The 25,882-nt window shown below is 43.7% G+C and overlaps 1 protein-coding gene across 2 annotated transcripts in view; it reads right to left on the reverse strand.

Moving 5' to 3' along the window:
- The window catches only part of KIFAP3 (kinesin associated protein 3), a 94,053-nt gene that overhangs the window by 27,818 nt on the left and 40,353 nt on the right, over nucleotides 1–25,882 (reverse strand). For both annotated transcript variants that reach the window (XM_056845062.1, XM_056845063.1), the window contains exons 14-19: nucleotides 25,248–25,413; nucleotides 24,248–24,373; nucleotides 23,276–23,374; nucleotides 23,017–23,102; nucleotides 17,591–17,780; nucleotides 14,146–14,245 (exon numbers count right to left, since the gene is read on the reverse strand). In XM_056845062.1, the coding sequence (XP_056701040.1) occupies nucleotides 14,146–14,245; nucleotides 17,591–17,780; nucleotides 23,017–23,102; nucleotides 23,276–23,374; nucleotides 24,248–24,373; nucleotides 25,248–25,413 (767 nt within the window). The remainder of the gene's footprint in view (nucleotides 1–14,145; nucleotides 14,246–17,590; nucleotides 17,781–23,016; nucleotides 23,103–23,275; nucleotides 23,375–24,247; nucleotides 24,374–25,247; nucleotides 25,414–25,882) is intronic.

Genomic DNA, 25,882 nt, shown 5'->3' on the forward strand with positions numbered 1-25,882 from the left:
CCAACGAAGGCAAGCAAGCAATGAAACAATGGGATGTTTGAGTTAAGAAACATCCCCCTGAGGAAGCGTATGCGAAACGTGTAAGGGCGATTCAAATATTAAATACTTTCCCCTTGCGCCAATGGCTGTTTATTGCCTTCCCAACCTACTGGACCTGCAAGAATGCTTTGTCCGCAGTGCAGATGACTAGAAAATCGCTATAAGTCAAGGGTCCCCAATGTGGTGCCTGCCAATACCTTTCCTGACACCCCACCTAGTGGTATTAGAAAGTGGGCGGAGCCGGGGGGGCTTTTGCCCAACAAGGCTTCAGCACAAGGATCTCCACCGTGGGACTAAAGGTAAGCTGTGGCAGCCTTTTTGTGGCTGGCTCCACCTCCTACAGCAGAACAGAAGAGAATAATTCATTACGGTCAAAAGGCCGGCAAATACCTCCTACAGCAACCATTTTATGGCAGCCATTTTGTGGCTGCGCCCACCACACTGTGAGAGATTTCCAAAGGGGCCCACAGGTTCATAACGGTTGGGGACCCCTGCTATTAGACATGTAATAGGGGACCGTGGGACAAGGAAAGCTGGAGTCATGTTAGGTGCTCAATCCCTTAAAAAAATGGACAATGCAAAAGTCCTTAAGATTCTTCCAAAAATAATCCTAATTCTTAATATGTACACATTTAAAACAATTTTTACTCATAATTTCCAAAAGATAGAATGGCTATGGGAAAGGGCTAGCTAAGTGAATGAGTGCATTTTTTAACGGAGTCCAATTTTTCGGTGTGAAACCTATCATTTGTGAAGAGTGATGGGGAGGGGCTGTGGCTCAGTGGTAGAGCCTCTGCTTGGCATGCAGAAGGCCCCAGGTTCAATCCCCGGTATCTCCAGTTAAAGGGACTAGGCAAGTAGGTGATGTGAAAGACCTCTGCCTGAGACCCTGGAGAATCTGAGTAGACAATACTGACTGGGATGGATCAAGGGTCTGATTCAGTATAAGGCAGCTTCGCATGTTCATGTGTTCAATAATGTGTTCAGTGCCCCTGATGAAAGAAGAGTCTTCATTGTAAAGGGGAAATAAAATCATTTTTGATCGACCGAAATAGGCTTTGGCAGAAGTTGGCGGATACCTCTAAGGGAGTTGCATACAGACCTCATAGCTAGAGTTAGAGTGGAAGGAACTGGAAGTTTAACAGAACCAATTCCCCTAACGAAAGGAGTGAAACAGGGTTGCATGCTAGCTCCTCTTCTTCAATTTTTGTATTAATTATATATTGCAAAAGATGAATGCATTAACACATTTCCCCCCCGTTTTGGCTGGAAGGAAAATAACCTTATTATATGCCAATGATATGGCTATTTTGCCCCTCACGAAAACTGGGCTAAAGGAAAGGCTGGAAACACCTGTTGAATACTGCAACAGGGAATCCCTAAAGATTAACTACAACAAAACTAAAATAGTTATTTTTGCCAACCGTAGGATTGGTCACAGTTGGACAACAGCAAACCAAAAAGTAGGACAGGACCAGCTTTTTAAATACTTAGGCATAATTTTCCAACCTACATTGTCATGGCAAATGCAATGTAAATCTGCTATTCTGTCAGCACGTCGAACTATGGGTGCCATTTTAAAATTCTACTATTCTAGAGGAGGCTGTATGGTTGCCCCAGTAATTAAAGCTTTTGTGGGGAAAGTAATGCCACAGTTGTTATATGGAATTGAGATCTGGCGGCAAAAACCAAAAATATTGCACGATTTGGAGAAAATCCAAAATAGTTTTATTAGGAAGATCTTGGGTTTGCCTCAAGGGATGCCTGCAGCATTCCTTAGAGTGGAGGAAGGCTTGCCGTCAGTTGCCATGAGAGCCCATTTAAGAATTTTACTTCTTTACCTAAAACTGAGAAAATCGACTAACTCAAAATTGATGTATTACAGCTATATGTTCTATTCAAAGGAAAACCATTGGGATAAGGTCCTTATACCCATCCTACAATTGTATAATTTGCCTTTGCTAGAAATCTTAAACACATGGGACCCAAAAGATATCAAAAAATGGACTGCTGACAAAGAAACTGATAATGATATGTGCCTAATACAAAAGTCCAAGTTCTCCCCATGGTATCCGTTATTCAAATCAAATAAGTTCTTTTCAAATTATTTAATGGAACTTTTGGATCCAGGGTTGAGAGCATTTACTACGGCACGATTTCAAACGATGCCTTCAGCATTCACCCATGGTAGATATAATCTAAGGCTATGTCCCTGCTCCTCAGGTTCAATAGAGGATCTCCCACATATTTTGTTTAGTTGCCCATTTTACAACTCCATTCGTTTTAAATTAACCCTGCATATCCCAGATGTATTAGATACAGTTGAGGGCCGAGTTATATTTTTAATGGCAGACGTTTATTCAAAGATCAAGCTTAGTGTGGCCTTTTATATCATGTTAGCCTCTAAGCTAAGGAAGAAATTTGTTGAAAATTAGACTCCGAAATTAGACACAGAAAGAATAATTTAGGAGAACTATAACATTCAATTCAGTAACCAATATGTGGCTGTCTGTAACATTTTAAAATTTTATTCATGTAACTCTGGGTGTTGTGGGTTATACATTTTGTATGGTTTTAATCTGAACATTGTTAAGGTCTGTGACTAAAACATTAATAAAATTGAATTGAAAAAAAATCATCTGTGTGCCAAACATTACCCAGCTTGATCTCTGCTCCTTCTTGGCAAACGGGGAAGGGGAAGGACTTCACTGCCCAGTAGGGCACCTCCTTTAAAATGGCTGTTGCAAATAGAAGGAAAAAACCCATTTCACGTGTCCTCAAAAAGTATGCAAATGTGGGAAAGGATATTCCTCACAATGTTGAAAGAACTTCTCCAAACAGCCCCCTCCCCAGCATTTTGGCTAAGGATTAACAGAAGCACTTTTTGATTGGAATTAAAAAATACAGTTTTGTTCAGAGTCTTTCAATCTAACTTTTGCCTTAACCACCAGCTGTAACTGAAAAAAATTACTTTTCCAGATGCCTTCATCTTTTAAGCAGAAGTTTGTAATTCAAAGCCCTGCAAACCAAGGGTAATTTAGCCTGAGGACATGCTGTCCTTCTGCAGCTGAAAAGAGAAGGGCTTCTATTGGCAAAGAGACAAGATTAAACAAAAGACCTAGATCACAGTCATCACAATTTTTCATTAAGAATATGCAGCCAAGGGAGACCCCGTTGATCAAGTTGTATTACTGCATACTGAATCCTATCATCTGGATGGGCCATATGCTTAAGAGCCAGAACAGTGTAGTGGTTAAGAGCGGTGGTGTGGAGCAGTGGACTCTGATCTGGAGAACCAGGTTCGATTCCCCACTCCTCCACAGGAGCGGCAGACGCTAATCTGGTGAACTGGATCTGTTTCCCCACCCCTACACATGAAACCAGAAGGGTGACCTTGGGCTAGTCACAGCTCTCTCCGCCCCATCTACCACACAGGGTGTCTGTTGTGGGGAGGGGAAGGTGATTTGGGTCTCCCTTAAGTAGTAGAGAAAGTCAGCATATAAAAACCAACTCTTCCTCTTCTTCTTCACTGAAATATGCCAGTGTGAGGCACACTCTCTGATTCCAGAAGCTGCTTTGCAAACATCTACATCCAAGTTCATCAAGCAAATATTCTACTGTGGGGAATTTAGTTCTTCCACATTTTAACTAAATCCTCTGAAGACCTACAATATATCAAAACAGGGTCAGGGGAAGTATTCTGGAAAGGTATTACACCGGTAACTTCTGTGCCACATGTTAGGGGTTGGAGCCAGTGATCCATTGGTGCGGATATCTCCCATGTTCTCCTTCCCTCAGAAGTCCTGGGGTTGCAGAACCCTCATGGACTGACAGCCATGCAGGTCAGGAGGTTGCAGTGGGAAGAGGGTGAAGGGGGTGAATTTACCCTCTCCTCCCTCTTCTGTCACTGAAGTTACACTGAAAGAAGAGGGATAAGAACATAAGAAAGAAAGAAAGAAAGAAAGAAAGAAAGAAAGAAAGAAAGAAAGAAAGAAAGAAAGAAAGAAAGAAAGAAAGAAAGAAAGAAGGAAAGAAAGAAGCAAGGAAAGAAGGAAAGAATGAAGGACAGAAAGAATGAAGGAAGGAAGCAGGGAAAGAAGGAAGGAAAGAAGCAAGGAAAGAAGCAAGGAAGGAATGAAGGACAGAAAGAAGGAAGAAAGGAAGCAGGGAAAGAAGGAAAGAGAGAGAGAGAGAAAGAGAGAGAGAAAGAGAGAGAGAAAGAGAGAGAGAAAGAGAGAGAGAGAGAAAGAGAGAGAAAGAGAGAGAAAGCGAGAGAGAGAGAGAGAAAGAGAGAGAGAAAGCGAGAGAGAAAGCGAGAGAGAGAAAGCGAGAGAGAGAAAGCGGGAGAAAGAAAGCGGGAGAAAGAAAGCGAGAGAAAGAAAGCGAGAGAAAGAAAGCGAGAGAAAGAAAGCGAGAGAAAGAAAGAAAGAAAGAAAGAAAGAAAGAAAGAAAGAAAGAAAGAAAGAAAGAAAGAAAGAAAGAAAGGAGAGAGAAAAGGAAAGAGAAAAAATAGAGAAAGAGGGGGGGAAAGAGACAGAAAAAGAGGAGAGAAAGAATAGGAGAGTGACAGAAAAAGGAAGAAAAGAGAGAAAAGCCTTCACACACACACACACACACACAGCCGGCTCCCTGCGACCGGGCTTCAGCCTTCCCACCTCCCCCAAGTCCACAAAAGTCCTCCACCTGATCGGCTCCCACGTGAATGCTCCGCCCCCGGGAGGGAGCGACTGGCTTTTTCCTCTTCTTCCCCCCCCCTCCCTCCCTCCCTCCCTCCACGGCGGGCGAGAGAGGTTTAAACTGCTGTGCAGGGACGCGTGCAGGGACGCTTCGCCTTCCCCGCTTGGGGCAAGAGTCTTCCTCCCTCCCTCACTCCCGCCCACCTCCTCTTGCCGATGGCGAGAGGGGGTTTAAAGGGGTCGCAGCGTTCCTGCACGCTGCGGCTTCAGAGAGGGCCGCGCTGCGCTGTGTTTCTCTGGCAGCTTCAACGGAGCCCAGGCTGGGCCAGGAGCCTCTGGGAGGAGGAGTAAGAAGGCAGCGTTGCAAGGGCGAAGTGGTGCGCGGCTGCTTGGGCACAGGTCCCGCCGGCTGCCACCGCAGCACGCCCCCCCCCCCGCACGGGCCGCTCCAGCTCCCCGGCGCCGGTTCGCAGGCCGCTCGGCTGGGCTGCGCGCTGGACAGAACCGGGGCGGCGGCGGCGGCTCCTCTTGGCCGAGCGGGGGAGGCGCCGCAGGTGGCGGCCCGGCCTTTGGGGGCCTTTCGCAGCGGGCAGGCGGGCCTGGTCTCCCTTGCAAGGAGCTGTGTCCCTGCAGCCCCCGAATCTGGTGACTGATTGGTAGCTCCCTACTGGTTCTTCAGACGCAAGAACATCTGCAAGTTTTACAGTTAACCCTGCCCACGGCAGGCCAAAATGTTCCCAAAGTCCCCTATCTCTGATATCCTCCTTGCCGAAGTGATGGCGATGAGGAATAGGACCTTCATGGACAGCAAGCGGAGTGGGATCTCCCGTAACGGTTCAAACGGTGGTTTGGTCAAGGCCGTCAGCATGACGTTGAGTCTCCAGGCTGGAAATCTGTGTACTGCTGGTGGGTTGGTTTGGGTGACCCCTTTGAGGAAGGCTTTCACCTGTGGGTGCCCTGATAAGGTGAAGCCGTCTAATGATGTAATGACTGTAGATATGGCAGCCACCTGTTTGCGTAGTGTGGCAGGCTGGAGCTTTTGTTTTACCCCGTCATGTAGGAAGGCTAAGAAGTGGGGAAGATCGATGTGTAGTGGGTCTTGACCTTTTCTACAGCACCATCTGGCGAAGGTCTTCCAGGTATAGTCATAGATCCTTCTGGTGGATGGCTTCCTGGCCTGCAGAATAGTATCAACCACTTCTTGGCTCAAACCTAGAGCTGTCCGTTTTTGCTGCTTAATGGCCAAGCGGTTAGTCTGAATCATTCGGGATTGGGATGTTGAAGCGGTCCCTGTTGAAGCATGTTGAGAAGGATGGGCAGTCTCCACGGTTGTTGTATCGCCATCGCTGTTTGTTTGTTTTATCAATTTTTTTTATTTTAATGAGGGGATACAGAAGAAAAAAAAGGGAAGGAGGGAAAGGAGATCATCCAATATAGAAAAAGAATTTTTCCAAATATATAAATATATAAACTGAGTCAGATTTGTAGAATTATTTAACAAGCAAATTAACAGTCCAATATGTTTATGTTTAACTAAATAAATATTTATACTTCTTAAGATATATATGTTGATCATTTTATCTTCTTATATATATTAAATGATTAGCATTTCTTAAAAAATTCACCATAGAAATCAACCAAATAAATAGACTTTATGTAAGTCACATATGTTTGTCTAAATATTTTTTCTAGCTTTTGTGTTATAATAATAATCAATCTGTTGACATAAGTGTAAAATGGTTCCACTTTCTCACTGAACTGTTCTATGGTTTCATTGTAAATAGGATTTGCCATAAAGGTCATTCTGGCCATATTAGCATATTCAAGCATTTTATCTTTCCATTCTTCTATATCAGGAATTTGTGTTTGTTTCAAAGTTCTTGCCAATACTATCCTTGCAGCAGTAGTGGCATATTTAAAAACATCTTTAAGTCTCTTTGGTAGATCAGGTGGTAATATACTGATTAAGTAATATTTAGGGTCCAATGTTATTTTAATTCTGGTTAGTATCTGTAGTTCTCGTTGAATCTTCTTCCAATACTTTTGTAATCTGGGACAAGTCCACCAAACATGAAAATAAGAACCGTCTGTCTCCTGACATTTTCATACACCTTTTTCCCCAGAAGAGGTCATCTTGGAAATCATGTTGGGCGTCATATACCATCTATAGAATGTTTTGTACCATTTTCTTTCACTTCTTGATTCGTGGTATATTTTAATTCAGAGGTACAAAGTTTTCCCCCAAGTTTCCATCATAACCATCTCACCAAAGTTTTGCATCCACTTAATCATATTAATCTTTACTTGTTCTTCTTCTGTATCGTATTTCAGTAATAATTTATAAATTTTTCCTAGTAGATGGTCTTCAATCTTAGTTATTGCCAACTCAAATTCAGTTAATTCTCGGAATGCTCCAGATTGCAGACAATCTTTTTTTAAATTGGATCTCAGTTGAAGATATGTCATCCAGTTTAATTTTTGGAGGTTACCTTGATGTGTTAATAAACTTTTAATCTCTCCTGTAGAATCCACCATGTTACGATATGTTATCAGCGATGTAATTTTTAAGTTGATATCATCATGGTATGCTTCGATCAGAGACATTATAGATGGCAGTGAAGGACTAATCCTCCTTTTGTATCTTTTCCAGATTTTTAAAATAGCTGGTTTGACATCACAATCTTCGGGAGTTTTACCTGATTGTGGTACTAGTGAAGGGTTCCATAAGACTTTATGAAAACCTTGCATGAGATCTGCTTTTTCCAGGGTGATATTTCTGCTGTTGGGATATTTGATCCAGTCTGTAATCCAGGTTAGGCAAGCAGCAAGGTAGTATAATTTAAAGTTCGGCAACGCTAGTCCTCCTCTTTTCTTTTCATCTTGTAATACTTTAAATCTGATTCTTGACTTCCTGCCATTCCATACAAATCGATTTATTCTTTTCTGCCAGTTATCTATTGTCTTGTCAGATAGGTGTATTGGCAAAAACTGAAATAAAAAATTCAATCTTGGAAGTACATTCATCTTTATTGTAGATATTCTTCCTAACCAGGAAATGTTCATCTTTGACCAGCAGCTTAGATCTTTTTCTATTTCACCCCAGATTTTTGCATAGTTCATTCTAAAAAGTGTCTTATTTTGTGAAGATATGTTAATACCTAAGCATTTAAGCGAGTCTTTCGTTATTTGGCATCCGGTGATTTCATTGATGAGCTTGTCTTCATTGTTTGTGGTATTAAATGTCATTATCTTCGTTTTTGCCTTATTCAATCTATAACCCGAATACATTGCAAATTCCCTGATGTGTTGTTGTACAAATGGAACAGTTTCAGTTGGGTTTTGGCAAATTAGTACCACATCATCTGCATAACTTTTGATTTTGTCTTATTCATTTCCAGATTTAAGACCCTTGATGTTAGAATCATTTCTTATACAGTTCACTAAGACCTCCATCGATAAATTAAAAAGAAGCGGTGAGAGTGGGCAGCCTTGTCTGGTGCCTTTTGCAATGTTAAATTCTGTTGACAGACAACCATTAACTAAGAGACGAGCCTTTTGAGCTGAATAAATTGTGTTAAATACTTTGAGGAAGGTGTCTCCACAACCCATTTGCTCTAATGTCTTTAAAATAAAATGCCAAGAAACGTTGTCAAATGCTTTTTCTACGTCAAGAAAGATCATAGAGGTGTTTAATGATTTTAATATATTTAATTGCACCGAGAACCAATCATACATTGTCTTTCATGGCCAAGCGGTCAGTCTGAACCATTCGGGATTGGGATGTTGAAGCGGTCCCCGTTGAAGCATGTTGGGAAGGATGGGCAGTCTCCACGGTTGTTGTATCACCATCGCTGTTAAGGCTGCGTACCACGGTCTTCTTGGACAATCTGGTGCGATCAGAATTACTGTCACTCCCTCCAATCATATTTTTCTGATGACCTTTTGCAGGGTGGGGAGGGGGGGGAAGGCGTATAGGGTTCCCGGAGGCCAATGAGATGTCAGAGCATCCATCTTTTCCATTTAAGCATGGTAGAAGCGGGTGTAGAAGCAAGGCAGCTTGTGGTTCTGGATGGAGGCGAACAGATCCACCTGCAGATTTCCGTATCTGGCTAGCAGCATCTTGAAGACTTGGGGGCACAAGGTCCACCCTCCTTCATCGATTGTGCGTTGACTGAGCCAGTCTGCCTGAATGTTTAGATTGCCCCGGATGTGCTCGGCCCGTAGTGCCAGGAGATTTCTTTCCAACCAGCTGAGAATCTTTTGGGCATCTTGATGTAGCGTTGTGGATCTGGAACCACCCTGTTTGTTGAGGTGGGCCTTGGGCGCCACGTTGTCCGTCCTGACGAGGACGTGCCTGTTTGACAGAGACTGCTGGAAGTGTAGTAGCGTCAGATGGATGGCTCTCAGCTCTAGCAGGTTGATGTGCTGTTTCTTTTCTGCCAGAGACCAGGTTCCCTGTACAAAGGAGTCTTCTGTAGTAGCACCCCATCCTTCCAGACTGGCATCTGTGAAGATTTGGACAGGTTCTGGAAGAATAAAAATTACTCCCTTTCTGAGATTTTTGGGCTGAGACCACCATAGGAGGCTCTTGAGTACTATTGGTTCTATGTGTACCCACTTGTCTCTTTTGAGCGCGATGCACATCTGATGGGGGCGGAGCATCCACTGCAGGGGTCTGGCATGGAAGCGTGCCCAAGGTACTGCTGGTATGCAGGAAATCATGAGTCCCTGTAGGTGAGCCAGTGACATGAGGTGTGCCTGAGGGGATCTGGCGGTGTTTTTTGCCATAAGGGCAATCTTTTGGACCTTCTTCTTGCGAAGAAAGATGGTGTCTATGGTGGTGTCTATGGTGAACCCCAGGTGGGAGATGCATTGAGAAGGCTCCAGCTGACTTTTTTCCTGGTTTAGGAGGTACCGTGCTCCTCCAGAACTTGCATCACTCGGGAAGTGTGTGTTTTGGATGTTTGCCTGGACGGAGCGCAAATCAGCAGGTCGTCTAGGTAAGGATGCAGCTGGATGCCCTCCCTTCGCAGTGATGCCACTAGGGTTACCAAAACCTTGGAAAAGACCCTTGGGGCTGAACCTAGGCCAAAAGGGAGGGCCCTGAACTGGAGGTGGAAGTTCACATATACGAACCTGAGGAACCGCAGAAGGGAGGGGTGTATGGGCACGTGGAGGTAAGCCTCTTGCAAATCTATGGATGTCATGAAGGAATTGGCATCTAGAGACGCATCGGCTAGGAAGGATGATGCCTTAAGAATCCTGTCCACGCCCTCTACTACCTTGCTGTCCGCTCCCTCTAGGAGCTTGGCAAGCTTCTTGGTCCAGGTGATCGATGCCCTGGCTATAATGGGCGCCGTAAGTCACAAGGATGGAGACTGAGGATGGAGGTTTCATGTACCTTACGTGACAGAAACTCCAACTTGCGATCCAACTGATCTCTAATGGACCCGGCACTGTCCTCGGCTACGAAGTCAGAAGTTTATAGCGCAGCCACAGGGGCATCCACCACTGGCAGCTGGAAGAACTCTCTAGCAGAAGAAGACATGTCATAAAGCTTTTTAACTGCTGAGGGGAATTGTTTGTTAATTGTGGGTATGTCCCACTCAGAAGTGATAATATCATGAAAATGTTCAGGTAGTGGAACCTTCTTGGTTAACTGACCCTTTCTATGGAAATATGCTTTGGTGCCCTTTGGCCAGACCTGTGGTTTAGGTTCTTCTACTGTCTCAGCCTCCTCTGTTAGATCCAGAGCTATCAGCGGCTTGGACAACAGAAACTGGAAATCATCAGCAAGAAAAAGCCTGGGTTGGCTTTCCGCCTCTTGGTGGCCCTCTTCGGCATCAGAATAGTATTCCCCCTCTTCTCTGACATTGCCGTCTGATGAATAAAGCGAACCCTGCTTGAATAAGGTTGCTTGGGCTGCTGATTTCATGGCAGCCTTGGTGGGCCAGGGAACAGAGGTATCGGTATGGGAGCAACACGCAACTGGAGAAATATTGGACGCGGACGCCGAGTCAGCATTAGAGGGGCTCGGAAAAGGTTGCCTTTGGAATGCTAGGGCTTGCCTGATCATGACTGAGACATCCTCAATATTCGCTGGTCTCCCTCCCCACGCTCTGCCCGTGGGGGGCTACATTACCCTCCGACGTCATCATGAGTGGGGGGGTAATCTGAGCGCGTAGCCGGCTCTCCCTTCGGTGGAGTTTTGGAGGAACGGCTGCGTTTTCCTGTGGCTGCGGCACCGGAGTCAGACACCAGGGGGCGCAGCCGTTTCCCGCTCTTTTTAGTGCGGCCGCCATAATGTTTCTTAGAATTGGCTTTCTTTGAGGTGAGGCGACCTTCGGCTGGTTCTCCGGGCGGCTCCCGCCGTTCCGAGGGATTGCCTGTGCGGCGATCAGAAGGCTCCTGTGTTTCTGAGGCCATCTGCGCATCAGCTCGGTTTTCTGTGGCCGAGTGCTGCTGGGCGCAGGGCGCGATCGTGATCGGTTTCAGACAAATAGCCATCCTCCTCCCGCCCTCTGGAAGCAACAGCAGTAGCCATGGCTTCCAAGGGGACAACAGAATGAAAGGAAAAAAATCCACAGGAGGAAGGGACAGAAGAGGGTTTTTTTTTTTTTTTTTGAGATTTAGGATAAATAGAGAACTTTAAAGGTTAGACGAATAAAGGTAACATATAAAGGTAACATACATAAGAAATTTCCCTATCCTAGCTATGAGTTTACAACAGCTCTGCTGTACGCAACTGCTCCCTGGCAAGGCAGGAGGGAAACTGGAAGCTGGGGCTATTCCCGCCCTAGGAGACAGGAAGTTGAAAATTTAGTCCTGCCTCCCCGAGCAGTGGGCGTGAATAACCCGAGCTGCAAGATGCCCTTGTCACTCAGAGTGGGAAAAGGCAATCTAATTGTTCATGGTATCGACGTTCACCTTTTTAGCCCCTTCAGAAAAGTTGCCACATGATCAGAAAGAAGCAAGTTGCCAATACAGATCAAGAACAGAATCAAACCAGAGAGCTGGTCAAACTAGAAGAGCAATACATTTCTCTAGGATAAATAAATCTAATGCTGTGATGGATTTTCATGAGGTTTGATTTTCAATATGAAAAGTCAACTTTCCAGGCATGGGAAAGGCTCCTTGGAAAAAAACTTGACCTTAATGGTGTCTCACTTTTTCTGTGTATGAAGCCCTGACAGACTGCTTTTTATTGCTTTTACTTCACGGTGTGATCCCATCCAATCAGGGATTACATAATGAGTAAGACATCATGTAATATAATTTGGCTACATTGCAACACCAAGAATAACAAAGCCCTCCCATCACCCACTCTCTCTGGGTAGGAGTACGAGAACATGCCCTCATTGCCAGCTTTGTAAGACTCCTTTCTTCTCCTCAGTTGAGACACCCCAATTTGATTTCCCAATTTTCTCTTATTTGTTTCTGAAAGGCACCCCCCCTTTGGAAAACCTAAAGGTGAAATGGGGATTTTCTTGGCCTAAGTTTCAGAAAATGCATCCGGCTCCAGTGCCCAGAGCTCATCCCAGCACGTAGGCAGCTCCCCCAGCCCCAAGGCATACATAATACAATCGTATCCCTTGCTCCACGAGATACCTCATCATGGCAATGTGAACCATTTCCAGTTGATGGGAAAAGTATCAACCCTACTCTAGCTCAGTGGCGGACTGGCCAGGGTGTCAGTTTGCCCGATGGCAAGTGGGCCCTGTGGGCCCCTGATGAAGTGGCCCCCCTTAAACATTAGACAATAAGACAAGGCATATGATGACCTTTATGAACTGTATAAAGTCATCTGCACACTACCAGTTACTCAAGTCCAATGTGAGAGGACACTTTCAAAGCTAAAGATCACAAATACAAGGCTCAGAAAATCACTGTCGGAGGAGAACTTGGAATCATACATGTTGCTATCCATTGAAAAGGAATTGTTAGATGAACTGGATGCAGAAGCAATTATTGACAGATTCGCACAATCATCTAGTGAATCCAAACGATTACTCTTAATATAGTGGACTGCATGAAATATGCTTTTGAACTACCTGTTAATGTGTAAAGTGTTCAGTACAAGCAAACTATTTAAAAAAATACCATTTATTTAAAATTTAAAAAAATTAAAATCCAGTTATAACAATCTGTATTTACATTTAGTATCAACCGTATACTGCCAGTACTATGTACAATACATGTACACTGTAATAACTAAAAAATATACATTTATTTTGGAAAAAAATTAATTGTATCCTTTTTCCACTTATGTATTTTTTGAAAATGTTATTTATTTCTTATAAAAATTAAATGATAGAGTTTATAGTTGTGGGTGGGCCCCCTTTGTCTCCTGGCCACCGATATTTTTAGACCCGGTCCGCCACTGCTCTAGCTATTGTTCAAGCTGATCCACCTAGGATGGGCCAGTGAGAGGACAATTTACCTTCCTTTCAACCTCAGGTTCTTTGTCAGTATGTTGAAAACACCCATCGATGGCCTCGCCTTGTGGAAAGACGTGTCATTTCCACTCTTCCCGCTGAATTTTGGGGGCAGTTACCTTCAAACTGTCCAGTCCAATTCAAACTTTATTTCTTGGACCAACCCTGATCTTGGGAAAGTCCTGTCCCATTCCAAACTACGACATTTCCCCCCCATAAAGGAACTAGCGCAGGTCTATGCGCTGTATATACCTGGTTTCGTCCATTACCTGAACACCCCTGCAATGGCTTTGCCGGCTCCTCTCTATGGGACTTCTGTCTTACGGACGCCCTGCAATGTTCAGCTTATCACCCACCTTGGTAATATATTACCCTCTTTTCCTCCTTGCCTCTTCCTCCCCCTCATCCCTTTCCCCCAATTCTCAGTTTTGTGTATGTGCGTGTGTTTTATTGGGAGGGAGAGGGTGGTTTTTCTCCTTGTTCTCTCTTCTCTGAAGCAATAGAGAGAGAAGAAATTCTGGGATACAGGATAGGATTTGCAATAATGGGTTTAACTTGAGGGTGGAAAGGTACCAGCTGGATGTTAGCAAAAGATTTTTTTACAGTAAAAGTTGTTCGACAGTGGAATCAGATACCTAGGGGGGTGGCGAGCTCCCCCTCACTGGCAGTCTTTAAGCAGAGGCTGGACAAACACTTGTCGGGGTGCTCTAGGCTGATCCTGCATTAAGTAGGGGGTTGGACTAGATGGCCTGTAAGGCCCCTTCCAACTCTATGATTCTATATGGCAGTGTTGTTGTTTTTTAAGGACAATAGCCTGGATGTTGCAGCATGATAAAATGGTAAGCTTTCGTCTTGTTAGTTTGTTCCCAGACTATACTTTAAAGCAGAGTTTGACTTAACCTTATGCCTGGACATTTATGTGACAAATGGCTATGAAAGGGGTCATGTGTAAATCTTCTTAAGTAGGGAGGGCTTTCCCCCAAAAAATGACGTACCTGCCAGGGAAAGGATGCTGGCCGACCAGGTCTCCATTCTGAAGGTGGTAATCCCCGAAGAAATCAGGACTGGCCGTTCCATCGTGTGCCATCAGCCCATCTATTAAATAAAGGGAAAAGGTCAAAGGATGAATGAGATGTTCTGTAGCCAGACACAAGCGCAGTGGGATGAAGAGCCTTGACTGCCTCAGCTGGCCTGCTGAAGGAAAGAGGCCAGGTGGCTTTCTCCCCCATTTTGACACAAAGTAATGCTGTTACAAACAACTAAATGGTTTGAGCTCAATGTTTTCTCCTCTATGCCCACTAACGGAATGCAGCTTATTACAATTTTAGAGCTTTTCCATGCCGCTTATTACAATATTAGAGCTTTTCCATGTAAGATCAGAGGATGTCCCAATAAGGACTCCACTTAGGCTGGACTTAGATCCAAGTGAAGCCACAAGGCTTGCGCTTCAAGCAGGAGCTGCAGGCCCTCTCTAACTTGGCCCTGCACAGTGCAACGAACACGCGTGATGTGACATCCTTGCACTGTGAGTTCTCCTGCCATCTCCAAGCAGTAGCCAATGAAGGGGAGCGGGTGGGAAAAACAAGGAACACGATGATGTTGCGTCACATGCTTCTTTCCCACTACACATTATGTAGGCCACAGAGATATGCAGCCCACTGCTTTTAGCAGCAGCCACTGGATATCTCCAGTAATGTCTAGTTTTACCCACGGATTGGAACTGGCAGCCTGGCTACAGCTTGTGAATTTAACCAAAAGAAGAGGTAACTGCAATTACCAGGGAGCAACGAATGGTGTTTCACTTAAATACACGGCAACCCAAGATCGCTTCACGTGCCAACAAAGCCAGCAAAGGATTCAAACTAGATCTCTCTTTGCTGTACCAATTTCCAGGGTGGGGTCTGAAGATGAAAGAGTGACACATGACAAGAAAAAGGAACGGAGCAAATGTATCCCAGCTATCAAGAGATATTTGATGACGTGCTGCAGAGACTCACTTGGAAGTTAAAACGCCAAGAGAAAGCAACTGTATACAGCATTGTGGCTTGTGAATGGAGGGGGGATATAGCTTTTAAGAACCAACCTCTACTTTTGAGCTTGGATGAGAAAAGTCATGATAAAACATTCATTGTGAGCATGTAACCCAATTCAGATGTCATCCAAATGGAATCATCTTCTTTGTAAGTACTTTATGGCTAGCGTATGTCAAGAGTATTAAGTATATTTCAGAGAATGTGATCATCTGAATCAGGTGTTGTTTTCCCAGTGCCTACTTAAAACAGATCTGCATTAAAAATAATAGTGATAATTGTCCACCTATAAAATTGTGGATGGTATGGAGAGAGTGGACAAGGAGAAGCTTTTCTCCCTCTCATATAATACTAGAACACGGGGTCGTCTGCTCAAGCTGGCAGGTGAGAGATTCAAAACAGATAAAAGGAAGTATTTCTTCAAACGCATAGCTAAATGGTGGAACTCCCTGCCCCAGGATGTGGTGATGGCTGCCAACTTGGAAGGCTTTAAGAGGGGAGTGGACATATTCATGGAGGATAGGGCTATCCATGGCCACTAGTCATGATGCATACCTATTCTCTCCAGGATCAGAGGAGCATGCCTATTATATTAGGTGCTGTGAAACACAGGCAGGATGCTGCTGACCATATCGTCCAGCCTGCCAGTTAAGATCTGCCTCGCAAGCCTGGCTCTCAGGACCCCCTGCCTCCAGAGGTGAGGGAAGTGGCAACCAGAGACAGGGCTTTTTCAGTGGTGGCATCTCTGTTAACGCTATTTTCGTTTGGTAACTGTTCTTTTTAAGCTTTCAGAGGTCTGTTTTTATGGTCCATGTTTTTAGTGCTGGGCTGTTTTTTTAATCCTGAATTTCAATTAATATCTTTTAATGTTTTGTTTGTATTACTTTTTTATGTTTTAAGCTACTGGCTAGTAATTGAATGGGAGACCTCCAAGGAATACCAGGGTCATGATGCGGAGGCAGGCAATGGCAAACCATCTCTGAATGTCTCTTGCCTTGAAAACCCCACCCGGGGTCACCATAAATCAGATGTGACTTAATGGGGGGAGGGATGTCACTTCAGGCGGTTTCCTGGAAAAGCAGCACAAACATTTTCTAAATAAATAAATAAATTTCCTAAAGCAAATACATTTCTTTCCTAACGATCTCATTCCTAAAGCAGCATCCCCCTCCCTGAGGTGCAAAGCAGCTCTAAACTAACATGGACTTGGATGCTCCCCTGTCACGGAAGGCTGCAAATTGTGCATCTCCTTTCACATGACTCAGATACCACAGCTGCTTGATTCAGTTTAAGCTGGAAACAAATTTGTTGGTGCGTATACAGTGCATGACAATCCTTATTAGAAGTAAAATGCGACTGAAGGAAGTTCAGCTTTGAAATAGATTGCTTGGATCCTAACCTATCTCGCTCACAATTAATCTTCCATCTATTGTGCTCAATGGATCGCTGGTCTGGAAAAGCCGTCCTTTGCTTTAAACTTTAGTGCAGCAGCCCCTTTAAAGTTTCAGACAGGATCGGCAGTAAGGAGCCTGATGCTGCCCTCATCGACAACGTACTGAAGTGATTTATATATCCAGGACTTACTATCTGAAATATTTTGAAGGTTATCACTTTTTGTGTTGTCGATCCAGTTAAACAAAGACTTGTATTCATTGTTACGCATGTTTATTCTTGGGGTCAAATATGTAATCATATTTATGTAACATTGTATAGTTTATTATAATATTATGTCCCTTTAGGACAGTGTATGCAATTGTGGTTGTTTATATTTGCAACTTTTGTTAGCCAGCTAGTTAGGATGTACAGGTTGTTTTATTCTTATAATTAAAATTTATTAAATTTATAAGCATTGTCGTGTACTGTGCCTGGTGATAAGCGTTTCATAATAGTGGGTCACATATTAGTTATAGTGCTGTTGTTTTTCTACATTTTACTATTTTACAGCACTATTATTTAGCCTTGTTTGTTGTTACCCTGTCTATTGTGGCAGGATTTTGTCAAGAAAGAAAATGTTGTACCTTGCACTTGTCCGAGGCGCCATTCAAATGAACTAAGAGTGGGCTAAGGAGTTTGGCTTGAATGTCAGCATTTTGAATGCCTGATCAATTAAACAATGGTTACTTATTACATATTGTAGATATTACACATTGATTCATTTGCTGTGACTTCATTGCAACTGTAGTCACAGTAAAGCATCATGTGGATTCTTGTTTTGAAAATGGATGGAACATGTATTCAGCTCAAGTACTACATTCTTAAGCAAACAAATGTCATTTCTAGCCAGCTGTGACCTAACAATTTATACTCAACCTATGTTTGAGACTGGGTACTCTGTGGACCTCCTCCATGAGATGAATACAAAGAGTCCAGGCAGTGAGGGAAAGTACGTTGTTACCTATTTCAACCTTACCCGCGTTGTAGTAAAGATCAGGCCGCTCCAAAATGTCCCCTTCATGGATATAGGGCTCAATGCGGTCATCCCCGTACAAATACTGCTCGTTCTCGTCCATCTGCCGACTCTCCACCATCTCCAGCCACTGTGAGTTGTGCCATCGAAACTTCTCACTCTGGATCTTCTTCGCCCACTCCTCATCGTACTCCTGCAGAGGAAATACAGAGACTTTAATGCTGAGTCTTTCAAAGCAATCTTTTTTTAATTTTCATATTATGGGGTACAGAAAAAAGAAAGGGGGGAGGGAAAAATAAAAAGGAAAAACAAGATATATCCAAAATGTGTCAATATCCGAGCTTGTAAATTATTTACATTCTCATCACTTCATCAGTATATCTAAGCAATAAAAACATTGGAACGATTCTTAAATTTTCCTAGATTGTTAAAATAGAAACTCTTATTAATTATTCTCTAAATAACATTTCAAGCACATCAGATAGTGCCTGCTGATACACGAATGCGCATCAACCAGCAGGTAGCTCCCCCTCACTGGCAGACTTCAAGCAGAGGCTGGACGAACACTTGTCAAGGGATGCTTAAGGCTGATCCTGCATTGAGCAAGGCGTTGGACTAGATGGCCCCTTCCAACTCTATGATTCTATGATTTCTTCAGAAATATTTTACTGAAACACAGATTTAATCAACCAGCCAAAATTCACACTACCAATCAAACAGATTTCTTAAATTGGGTTACAGCTATATTGTAAAATATACCTTTCACTACATGTGAATTTTTATTTGTGCTAAAAATTCAGAACATCTTGCCTGCCTTTAGACGGTTACAAAACTCACAAATCCTGGTACTGTCAGCCCTCAAGAGCAACAGCATTGAAGGCTGCAGACTGATCTCAAATGACTAGCATGACACGGTTACCACTATCAACCCCAGAGATCTATCAGAGCCCCAAGCACAGTTTCAGTTCTGTGTCACTCCAGAGATCTATCAGAGCCCCAAGCACAGTTTCAGTTCTGTGTCACTCCATGGCCAGACTAACAGCAGTTCAGAAAGTTCTTGCAATCCAGATGCACCTGAAGCCACAGCGCAAGCTCTCACCTAACTACCTTCCTTCCTTGCCTCATGACTGTGATTACAAGAATGGGAAAAATCAGTAAGGTGCTATAGCAGAACCTCCTTCTACATGGAGGCAGCTATTTCTGAATGGGGGTTCCTTGCAGACACTAAGGTGATGCCTCTTGGGTTCTTCCCCAGCACCTCCTGGCTGGAGGCTGGAACATTAAGGAGGTAAAATGCTGGCTAGAGTTCGGGGGCAGCAAAGGTCGTTTGTTTATGCATGGGAATTTTACATGAGGTTCATTGCTCGCTGGACCCACACTTTCCTGTTGGGAGTCTATGCACCAGCAGTCTCCAAGCTCAAATCAGGAAGTATTTGAATCCCCGCCCCTTTAAATGCTGCTTCATAATTGGCTGTAGTAAGAGAAAAGTTCCCTCCCCTCTAAACCCAATTGCTGCATAAAAAGCATTTTAAGAACATAAAACAAAAAATGGAGCAATCTGAAAAAAAGAGGGGGGGAATCCAAGCCTCGGTTTTAAAAAGGCTTTCTTCTGTTCAGAAAGAGCTCAGAGGAAGCAGGATGTATATGAATCCCCCCTCTGGACACGCTGCTTTGTAATTGGCTGTGAGCGAAACTAAGCTTGCATATCCCGCACTTTGCCTTATGCATGGAGATTTCACCCAGGATGAGCTCAGGGGAGAGGGAATAATCAGGTTAACAGAGGATTTGTGAGGGCTGGCAGCGAGGTCATCTCTAATGGAGGGAAAACTCATGCATAACTCCAAGGAACAACCGAGATAGACGGGGTAAACGTGAGTGAAAGTACCCATGCATAAATGACCAAAGAGACCCTATTCAAAGATAGAACCAGAACAGAGATGGATTCTTTCCTCCAGATGGGACATCACGGTTTGTCGGACCCACCTTCTGTTGGAGGAGGCATTACCACTTCCTGCCTGCACCCCTGCCAACTGAATAAGAAGAAACATCCCTGCGCCAGAATCATCATTGGTTGTCCTCTGCTCCACTCTCCCTTCAAGGTATCAATATATGCAGAATATCCTGGAAACATATTGGCAGTTTCCACTAAACACTCAAACTAGCACATAACAACATGAGAAGCAAAATCACTGTAGCAGCATGAACAACAGTGAGAATGTTATTCTTCCACATGCTGTCAGTTGTGTTAATACACAATACTCTACATTTAATGGCATTTTGAACTGTAAGAATTCAAGAAAGACACATAATTTGTTTCTGTATGAAATGCGCTATTTTAAGTTCTAAATCCAGCTTCTTTGAATTACTAACCGCTCAGTCCTACGCAGAGTCACTCCAGCCTTTGTCCTTTGAAATCAATGGGTTTAGTCTGGAGTAAATATGCACAGGCTTGCACTGTAAATCACTAAAATGTTGTGAAATAATAAATAACCCATCAGTGGAACATAGCTGTTACCCATCAGCCACCCTGTGTCACTGGCTTCTATCACACCATGAACTCGATTAATACATGCTAAATAAAGACAATCATGCTAGGAAAAGTTGAAGGCAGCAGGAAAAGAGGAAGACCCAACAAGAGATGGACTGACTCTATAAAGGAAGCCATGGCCCTCAATTTGCAAGATCTGAGCAAGACTGTTAAGGATAGGACACTTCGGAGGACATTGATTCATAGGGTCGCCATGAGTCAGAAGCGACTTGACGGCACTTAACACACACACAGTCACTCAAGGAAGTTGATGGGCAGCAGATCTTATCCTAAAGGTAAAGGTCCCCTGTGCAAGCACCGGGTCATTCCTGACCCATGGGGTGACGTCACATCCCGACGTTTACTAGGCAGACTTTGTTTAAGGGGTTTGCCAGTGCCTTCCCCAGTCATCTTCTCTTTATCCCCAGCAAGCTGGGTACTCATTTTACCGACCTCGGAAGGATGGAAGGCTGAGTCAACCTTGGGCAGGCTACCTGAAACTGACTTCCATCGGGATCGAACTCAGGTTGTGAACAGAGCTTGGACTGCAGTACTGCAGCTTATCACTCTGCGCCACGGGGCTCTGTAGATCATGTCCTAGATGGCTTTAAAAGAAGAGTGGGTACCAATAGAGTCATTGTGTTCAGTGGTTGATGCCACTGAATACTAGTTGCTGGGGGGGGGGAGCTGCTGTTCCTCTGCTTTGCTTATAGACTACTCAGGGGCACCTGGCTGGCCAGTGTGGAAACAAGATCAAAGACCAGACAGGCATTTATTGGATTTTTTCCTTATTATCTGAACCTAGGTCTCCACAGCCTAAGTCCAACTACCTAGCTACTGTACCACACAGTCATAAAGTCCTTACGCATTCGTTGGGTTTCACAACTTCCAAATCAATGAGGATACCTGCCAGTCAAAACCGAGTGGGTAAGAATATTTTTAAGCATGAAAGCAGTGGGCCTGCATATCCAGAATGCTGCATAGTTCCTCAGTGTATCTCAGATTCTTGAAAAATCAAGGCATTTCATAATAAAAAGCTATTATGCATATACCTAGTGATTCCTAAAATCTTCCGAAAGTATTCTACTGACAGTCACTTGCCCACAAGGCATATTTCAAGTAAAGCATTCAGTGTCTGCTTTACAATTCTGTCATCCATTAAACTGAGTACCTTGCAGTAGTACCGCAAGGCAGATTATATGGCTGGTGTTAAACTGATTACAGGGGCAGATGACTGCAGAATGTGCTGAGCTGACAAAGCACTTTGCTTGTGCTAGAGACAGTAGCTGGAGCCAACTCTGCTGGCCTCTCAAGCCCTTCCTTAAAACAACTGAAATCTTTGCTCGGGTCATCTTTGCTCGGGTTTGTTCTACACATCTGTTTCTCAGCTCCGTTGCTCTTAAAAAAATTTCTTTAATTGGAGATACCAGGGATTGAACCTGGGACCTTCTGCATGCCAAGCAGATGGCCAAGACGCCCTCCCTCTCATGAGTGGCCTAAGGTCATAGAATCAGCATTGCTGACAGATGGCCATCTAGCCTCTTCTAAAAAACCTCCAGGGAAGGAGAACTTACCACCTCCCAAGGAAGCCTGTTCCACTGAGAAATTGCTCTGTTAGAAAATTCTTCCTAATGTCCAGACGGAAACTCTTTTGATTTAAAATATTGTCGAAGGCTTTCACGGTCAGAGTTCATTGGTTCTTGTAGGTTATCCGGGCTGTGTAACCGTGGTCTTGGAATTTTCTTTCCTGACGTTTCGCCAGCAACTGTGGCAGGCATCTTCAGAGTAGTAACACTGAAGGACATCCTTCAGTGTTACTACTCTGAAGATGCCTGCCACAGTTGCTGGCGAAACGTCAGGAAAGAAAATTCCAAGACCACGGTTACACAGCCCGGATAACCTACAAGAATCTTTTGATTTAATTTGATTTAATTACATGAAAACATGGGGAAACTGCTTGGACTCACAACAGTGCCCCCCAAAATTCATAGGATTGAACGGATGGATGAAAAAAGGCCAGCCCCTGTCTGTGCAAAGAAGTTTACAAACAGCCCTCATCACCGCTTGCTCTCTAGGGTAAAGTGTTCATGGTTGCTACAAAAACTATGGCACTGGAATCTGAAAAACTGAACGTACAGCAAGTCATCACTCAATATACTAAACTGCATCTAAAACAAAACTGAGCAACTAGAACCCAGTGATGTTCAAGCCTGCACACAACAATCTGATTGATAAGCATAGCAAGATGTGCTATTAGTTTTTCTAATGCTATAATCTAATGTGGTCCATACCAGTTTGAAAATCATTATTTAGAAGCAAAGATTATCCATCTGAGAGGCTAGGAGCATTTTCTTATAATCTGTGGATACACCAAAGCGGTTTATAAACTACAGTACACTGGGTTGGATCCAGTGGTCTGTGGGCACAAGGACTGCAGTTCTTTCCCATGATCCCCTCTCCCCAGCAACCATTTCCAACCCTGACAAAGGTCACAAGACCGGTGCGGACTAATAGCAATGAGGGCTGGAAGAGGGATGGGAACAAAATTGTCCTTTCCTCTCTTTTCCATCAGCGAAGAGGCAGAAAGGGTGCTTTCATCCCCTTCCTCCAGGCCAGCATGGCTGTTAGTCCACTCAAGTCCCACAACCCAGGGAATAACCTTCCCCAAGACTGGAAATGGCTGGGGGGCAGGATACAGCCACACCCAACAGAGCCTTCCTCTGACGGGTCTAACCAGCTAAATACTTAAAATCACATGATGTGGTGAAGAAGACAAATAAATATTATGTACATCATTAAATATAGTCTAATTTGGCATATGCCAGATTATACATTCTGCTAGTGTTCAGAATAAGGTTGACATTTTTATTCATTCATGCTCGTATAACAAAAAGTCACCTACCGCTATTATATCCAGTGTATTGTCGCAGACTTTACGGATCTCAGCGTTTTTATCATGCATTAGATCTATAAGATAGGCAGGAGCCTCTGGAAAGACACAGTTAAAGATAATAAGCAGCTCTGGTTTCCTAGATGGTGTTCTATCCAGTTCTGTAGAAAGACACACAATGGAAAAGCCGTGGAAGAATTAATATATCTATCTTCCATAGAACAAAGAAAAGCAGTACGGGGGGGGGGACTAGTCAATAAAGAAAGGATACGGGTATCCTTGATGATTACGTCTCTAGTGGCTTGGTGAAAGACCATCTGGTAAAACACATAGATGATTTGGCAAACAAATTCATCATCTTCCTGTTGAGCTAAACAAAAGGCAAAAAACACACACCTCTCATTAAACTTTAAAGTCCCAATTACAATGATAAAACATGCAAAGAATGTACTAGACGAGTATAATGAATGGACACATATACACTGCAAACATTGACAGTTCTAAAGCAGATCCCCACTGAAACTTGTAAATGACAGGTTTCTAAAGATTTCCCTACCCTCTCCTTTCACCAAGGTATGCCTCCATAGGTTTATAGCATCCGTATGATCACTACCACTTCCTGAACCACTAATTTCTGCAGCTTTCGTTCATAACCAGCTTTAAATTAGTTTGCCAGTGATGTGTTCTATAAAAAGGTAAAGGTGCAAGCACCGGGTCATTCCTGACCCATGGGGTGATATCTCATTATGACATTTACAAGGCTGACTATGTTTATGGGTGGTTTGCCATTGCTTTCCCAGTCATCAACACTTTACCCCCAGCAAGCTGGGTACTCATTTTACCGACATGTGAAGGATGGAAGGCCGAGTCAACCTTGAGCCGGCTACCTGAAACCGACTTCCGTCAGGATCGAACTCAGGCCGTGAGCAGAGCTTTTGACTGCAGTACTGAACTTTACACTTTGCGCCATGGGGCTCTATGTGTATTGTGGCACCAATTAAATATTTGTTCACCAGCAGTTTCTGTTGATTATGTGGTTGTTGTTTTTAACAAATGTAATTATTGTACAGCTGGTGTTTTCTGATTGTTTTGTCTGGAAGCTGCCTTGGTCACCCTTGCTGAAAACAAATAAAAATGATAAATAAGCATTTGCAAGGAGGACTCCACACTGTTGAACGCTTAAAGATTTGTGGAAGCAGGAACTTTGCAAGCCCCAGAAGATTGCTGAGTGGGCAGTAAATACCATTGAGCAGTTCAATGAGGGCTGGAATAATCCCAGATTTAGCAAGCAGGGCTGCACAGGAGTCATCCATGGAGACAGTCCCAATCATTATCACCACTTCCAAAACAAGGTCATCTTCTGCAGAACCTGATAAAGTGAACAGAGAAACTCTACTGATGAATCCTCTTGGGTGCAGGTCTCCCTATTTATTATACTATACCGTATGGTAAGAATGTCACAACGCAAAGAACTTCTTTCAGGATGCCCAACGGCACCTCTACCATTTTTGTTTGAAACAGCTAGCCCATGTTGATCATGAATTGCGTCAAAAATGGCTGCTACATTGATGAGACATCCTGGGTCAACTAGGAATGAGTGGATTCCCCCTACTCCATTCTAGTTGTGGTTCATTTGATCTTTACTCCCAGGGTTTTGTTCCAATGGTTTTTGTTGAATTTCAGCAGAATTTCAAGGACTAAAACCAAAGGAATAAGGAGAGACCAGTACTCCCCATTTCCCCAAAAAAAGACTGAAGGGAGGGGGAGCCCATAAAAGTGGAGACCTCTCTCAAACTGCTCATCAGACCTCTTCTTAGATCAGGTAACAACCCAAAGGGCAGTGCATAATGGGGGGGGGGAGTGGGGAAGAGGAACCAAGGTTCAATTAAGACATCCATCCTAATTAGGCTTCACAATTATCTCTTACCACCCAGCAAAACACCGTATGATCAGCAAAGAACAAATCATGCGAACAATGTAGTTAACACAATCAGACGGAAAGTCTGCCTGACTATGGCTGCAATCCTAAGAGCAGTGCATGATGTATTTACTTGACTGAGAAATAAGAAGTAACTGGATTGCCATTTGAGTTAACGTCAGTTTGCTAATCTTATTTGAGATGATAGTATCCCAGCTACAATTTTTAAAACACCAACAAAGCCATGCTAATTAATAAATCTACGACTTTGTTGCACAATAAAATTTAAAACCATCTTGAGAAGCTATCCATTTTTGATACAAACCTGGCTTTAATTTATCCTTGAGGTATTGTACCAGTTTGTACTCTTTCAGCACAAGTTCCCAATCCAGATCAGGCAAGGTCAAATTGGCTAACGTTCCTAGGCATTCTATCACAAATTCCTCCTCCTCATCATTAGAAATCTGGGCAGCTAGGTCGCCAACGTAATCCTAAACAAGCAGACAAGCATTTAGCAAATCACAGGCGCACAAATCACATTTATCACACGCACATAAGACGAGACACTGGCACAATGGCGCAACCTTGTTAACATGGCCGGCCCCAAATCCCAATGAGGCTAGGCAGGGATAACTCTACACAGGATGGCACTGTAAATTCTGCAACATATGCTAACGTCATGTAAGCTCAGGTGGGCCAAACAGGTGTGTTTGTTTATTTATTTCATCATTCGTAAAGCCCGCTCTACCCCAGCAAAGCTGAGCTCAGAGCGGCTCACACAAACAGTAAAAACACAATAAAATATACAATCATCCAAAAAAGTAGATTAAAACAGCCCTAACAAATTAAAATCACATTTACTAGATGGCACACGGAGTTGTAATATACGGCCACAGTATGGCCTGCAGGCAGATCGAACAATATATAATCTGTGCCAAGACAGGACTCCGCAGCGGTGGG

This window comes from Euleptes europaea, chromosome 2, assembly GCF_029931775.1.
Source record: "Euleptes europaea isolate rEulEur1 chromosome 2, rEulEur1.hap1, whole genome shotgun sequence".
In the NCBI taxonomy this organism is placed as follows: Eukaryota; Metazoa; Chordata; class Lepidosauria; order Squamata; family Sphaerodactylidae; genus Euleptes; species Euleptes europaea.